The 5,085-nt window shown below is 50.4% G+C and overlaps 1 protein-coding gene across 1 annotated transcript in view; it reads left to right on the forward strand.

The window, feature by feature from the left end:
• GYG2 (glycogenin 2) overlaps window positions 1-5,085 on the forward strand; it is a 17,698-nt gene that overhangs the window by 9,566 nt on the left and 3,047 nt on the right. Inside the window, exon 6 of the mRNA XM_014538414.1 lies at window positions 3,436-3,558. Coding sequence (XP_014393900.1) covers window positions 3,436-3,558 — 123 coding nt within the window. The remainder of the gene's footprint in view (window positions 1-3,435; window positions 3,559-5,085) is intronic.

Below are 5,085 nucleotides of genomic sequence, written 5' to 3' on the forward strand. Positions count from 1 at the left end.
GCGTGCAGGAGGCAGCTGATCGATGTTTCTCTCTCATCATCGATGTTTCTAACTCTCTATCCCTCTTCCTTCCTCTCTGTAAAAAAATCAATAAAATACATATTTTTTAAAAAATAATCTACATATAGAAAACCCTAAGAGACCGTTAGGGCTGAACAACCAGAATGACCAGTCGACCAGTCGCTATGACGCGCACCGACCACCAGGGGGCAGACGCTCAAGGTAGGAGCTGTCCCCTGGTGGTCAGTGCGCACCCACAGCGAACCTCCCTTGGACCCTCCCCCCGGCTGGCCAGCTCCACTGGTAGACCTCGATCTCCAGCCAGGCCGATGGACCCCACCTGTGCACAAATGCGTGCACCGGGCCTCTAGTAATAAAATAAAAAAGAGAGAGAACTAAGAGTTAACGTTTTGGTTCAGGGCATTAAGAATCCCAAATTTTGCCGGAACCGATTTGGCTCAGTGGATAGAGCGTCGGCCTGCGGACCGAAGGGTCCCGGGTTCGATTCCAGGTCAAGGGCATGGACCTTGGTTGTGGGCACATCCCCAGTAGGGGGCGTGCAGGAGGCAGCTGATTGGTGTTTCTCTCTCATCCATGTTTCTAACTCTCTATCCCTCTCCCTTCCTCTCTGTAAAAAAAATCAATAAATTATATTTAAAAAAAAAGAATCCCAAATTTCAATTTGTTTGCAGTGGACACGCCCATCTCTGTCCCCGGGTGTGATGGACAGCAATCACCTTGGCTAGTTCCGCCCCCCACACCCCAACTTTACTGGGCATGTGTCCATCTTCCTTTTCTTGGACCCCTGGGGAGAGTCAAGTTGTAACGTCCTGCCAAAATGACCTACTTATGACATCTGGCTTTCTCTTTGCTCCTTTCCTGTTATTAATATCTAATTACAGCCCCGGCCGGTGTGGCTCAGTGGTGAGCGTCGACCTAGGAACCAGGAGGTCCCGGGTTCGATTACCGGTCAAGGGCACATGCCCGGGTTGCGGGCTCCATCCCCAACCAGTAGGGGGCGTGCGGGAGGCAGCCGGTCTATGATTCTCTCTCCTCATGGATGTTTTTCTCTCTCTCCCTCTCCCTTCCTTTCTTTTTAAATATCAATAAAACATATTTTTAAAAGCCGGGTTGGCGTGGAAGGGAGAAAAGAAGAAAGAAAGAAAGAAAGAAAGAAAGAAAGAAAGAAAGAAAGGAGAGAGAGAGAGAGAGGAAGAAAGAAAAAGCTTTGCTAATTAAGTTACAAAAAAATTTTTTTTTAAGTAAACATTTGGCTGCAGCTCTAGCCAGTTTGGCTCAGTGGATAGAGCATCGGCCTCTGGACTGAAGGGTCCCGGGTTCGATTCCCGGTCAAGGGCACAGGCCCGGGTTGCAGGCTCCATCCCCAACCAGTAGGGGGCGTGCAGGAGGCAGCCGGTCCGTGATTCTCTCTAAAAAATAAATAATAATAAATAAAAATTAAAAAGATAAAGTAAATAAAAAACAACAAAAAAACAAAAAACACAAAAGGCAAGGCCTAGCTGGGTCGGTAAAAGTGACGAAGTTGGGAGGCTTTTAACGGGATCTGCCCTGTATTTCATTATTTCAACCCCAGGTCCTCTTGGGGGATTACTTATGCGCTCTCACTGCCCCCTGCTGGCCGTTCCTAGAATTTTCAACTCTGAGTTCTTTCCCCCCCTCCCTTCCCCTTCCCTCCCCCACAACTTAATTTTTTTAAATTTTTTTTAATGCAGTAGAACAGCGGTTCTCAACCTGTGGGTCGCGACGCCTTTGGGGGTCAACCAAGACCATCGGAAATCACATAGATCATTACATATTGTTTTTGTGATTGATCACTGTGCTTTCATGATGTTCGATTGGTAACCATGAAATTGGGGGTCACCACAACATGAGGAACTGTATTAGGGGGTCGCGGCCTTAGGGAGGTTGAGAACCACTGCAGTAGAGGGAGGGGAATGTTCATGGGGTGTTTTGTTTGTTTGTTTAAATATATTTTATTGATTTTTTACAGAGAGGAAGGGAGAGAGATAGAGAGTTAGAAACATCGATGAGAGAGAAACATCGATCAGCTGCCTCCTGCACGCCCCCCACTGGGGATGTTCCCGCAACCAAGTCACATGCCCTTGACCAGGAATCGAACCTGGGACCCTTCAGTCCGCAGGCCGATGCTCTAACCACTGAGCCACATCGGCCAGGACAGGGTCCTTTTTATTTTTTTTTAGAAAGTTACTATTTATTGTTATTGTTTGTTTGTCTTTACTGTTGTTCACAGGACATCTCTTATTTTAATTTTTTTCATCTTATTTTATTTTACTTTAAAAATGTGTTTTTATTGACTTCAGAGAGGAAGAGAGAGAGAGAGAGAGAGAAACATCCATGATGAGAGAGAATCATGCATCGGCCGCCTCCTGCACGCTCCCTCCTGGGGATCAAGCCTGCAACCCAGGCCTGTGCCCTTGACACCCTGCAGTCCACAGGCCAATGCTCTATCCAGTGAGCCACACCAACCAGGGCTTAAATATTTTTTATTGATTTCAGAGAGAAGAAGGGAGAGTGAGAGAGATAGAAACATCCACGATGAGAGAGAATCATGGATCTTCTGCCTCCTGCACGCCCCCTACTGGGGACCCAAGGATATTTTTCCATTCATTTTTATTTATTTAATTTTTTAGGAATATTTTTTTATTGGTTTCAGAGAGGAAGGGAGAGAAAGAGAGAGAGAGAAACGTCCATGATGAGAGAGAATCATGGATCTTCTGCCTCCTGCATGCCCCCTACTGGGGACCCAAGGATATTTTTCCATTCATTTTTATTTATTTAATTTTTTAAGAATATTTTTTATTGGTTTCAGAGTGGAAGGGAGAGAAAGAGAGAGAGAGAAACGTCCATGATGAGAGAGAATCATGGATTGGCTGCCTCTTGCATGCCCCCTACTGGGGATCGAGCCCACAACCCGGGCATGTGCCCTTGACAGGGGATGTTTCTCTCTCTCTCTCTCTCTCTCTCTCTCTCTCTCTCTCTCTCTCTCCCTCTCTCTCTTCTACAAGCATGCCCTGTACATGGGCATGGGGGAGCTTTCTGCACGATGCATGTCCTAACCCTGATTGTGGTGACGGTTGCACCAGAAGCGACTGGATTGTAACTGCCTCTGAAATCAATAGAAAAAAAATATATATATATATATTTAAAAAGAGTTAGTCATGGCCCCATGTAGATACAAGGACATTAGATATGGTGTTGGGTGTAAGACCCAGACGGGGATGTAAGCGAAGATGTTGGTGATCATAACACTTTCTCCCTCATCTACCCCCTTTCATCCTGGCGGCAGAGAAAAAAATACAATAAACGACATGTTTTCCGTTGAGCTGTGTTCATTTGCATGAATGTCTGTGCTAATCTCATCTTGTTATTTATTTTTTATTTTTTTTTTAACAGATGACAGGTTGCCCTGAAATCGAGACTCCGGCTGGAGTGATGCCTGAGCCAAATCCACCACCTTTTCCCCAATTGGCCGAAGTCGCAGAGCCCCGAACCGCCTCCGTACAGCTCACTGAAACAGTTAAGCTTGGCCGTCTCGCTCGGGGTCCTGGTTCTGTTGGCGTGCCTGTCCATTGACGGCCAAAAAATGCCCTGTTTTATGTTTATGACTTTTCCTTAAATATAAACTAGAGGCCTCGGTGCACGGATTCGTGCACCGGTGGGGTCCCTCGGCCTGGCCTGCGGGGATCGGGCCGAAACCGGCTCTCCGACATCCCCCGAGGGGTCCCGGATTGCGAGGGGGTGGTTTGCGGGTGACGCACCCCAGAATCGGGCTCCCTCCTCTCTTGTTTGGGGTGTGTCACCCGAGAAATGCAGCTGCCAACTCACCGCAGCTCAACAGCTCCTGCGTTGAGCGTCTGCCCACTGGTGGTCAGTGAAGGTCATAGCTACTGATTGGAGCATCTGCCCCCTGGTGGTCAGTGCACGTCACAGCTACCGGTCAGAGCGTCTGCCCCCTGGTGGTCAGTGCAAATCATAGCTACCAGTCGGAGCCTCTGTCCCCTGGTGGTCAGTGCACGTCACAGCTACCGGTCGGAGCGTCTGCCCCCAGGTGGTCAGTGTAAGTCATAGCTACCGGTTGGAGCGTCTGCCCCCTGGTGGTCAGTGCAAATCATAGCTACCAGTCGGAGCCTCTGTCCCCTGGTGGTCAGTGCACGTCACAGCTACCGGTCGGAGCGTCTGCCCCCAGGTGGTCAGTGTAAGTCATAGCTACCGGTTGGAGCGTCTGCCCCCTGGTGGTCAGTGCAAATCATAGCTACCAGTCGGAGCCTCTGTCCCCTGGTGGTCAGTGCACGTCACAGCTACCGGTCGGAGCGTCTGCCCCCAGGTGGTCAGTGTAAGTCATAGCTACCGGTTGGAGCGTCTGCCCCCTGGTGGTCAGTGCAAATCATAGCTACCAGTCGGAGCCTCTGTCCCCTGGTGGTCAGTGCACGTCACAGCTACCGGTCGGAGCGTCTGCCCCCAGGTGGTCAGTGTAAGTCATAGCTACCGGTTGGAGCGTCTGCCCCCTGGTGGTCAGTGCAAATCATAGCTACCAGTCGGAGCCTCTGTCCCCTGGTGGTCAGTGCACGTCACAGCTACCGGTCGGAGCGTCTGCCCCCAGGTGGTCAGTGTAAGTCATAGCTACCGGTTGGAGCGTCTGCCCCCTGGTGGTCAGTGCAAATCATAGCTACCAGTCGGAGCCTCTGTCCCCTGGTGGTCAGTGCACGTCACAGCTACCGGTCGGAGCGTCTGCCCCCAGGTGGTCAGTGTAAGTCATAGCTACCGGTTGGAGCGTCTGCCCCCTGGTGGTCAGTGCAAATCATAGCTACCAGTCGGAGCCTCTGTCCCCTGGTGGTCAGTGCACGTCACAGCTACCGGTCGGAGCGTCTGCCCCCAGGTGGTCAGTGTAAGTCATAGCTACCGGTTGGAGCGTCTGCCCCCTGGTGGTCAGTGCACGTCATAGCTACCAGTCAGAGCGTCTGCCCCCTGGTGGTCAGTGCCTGTCATAGCTACCAGTCGGAGCGTCTGCCCCCTGGTGGTCAGTGCACGTCATAGCTACCAGTC

This window comes from Myotis brandtii, unplaced genomic scaffold (assembly GCF_000412655.1).
Source record: "Myotis brandtii unplaced genomic scaffold, ASM41265v1 scaffold1904, whole genome shotgun sequence".
Classification (NCBI taxonomy): domain Eukaryota; kingdom Metazoa; phylum Chordata; class Mammalia; order Chiroptera; family Vespertilionidae; genus Myotis; species Myotis brandtii.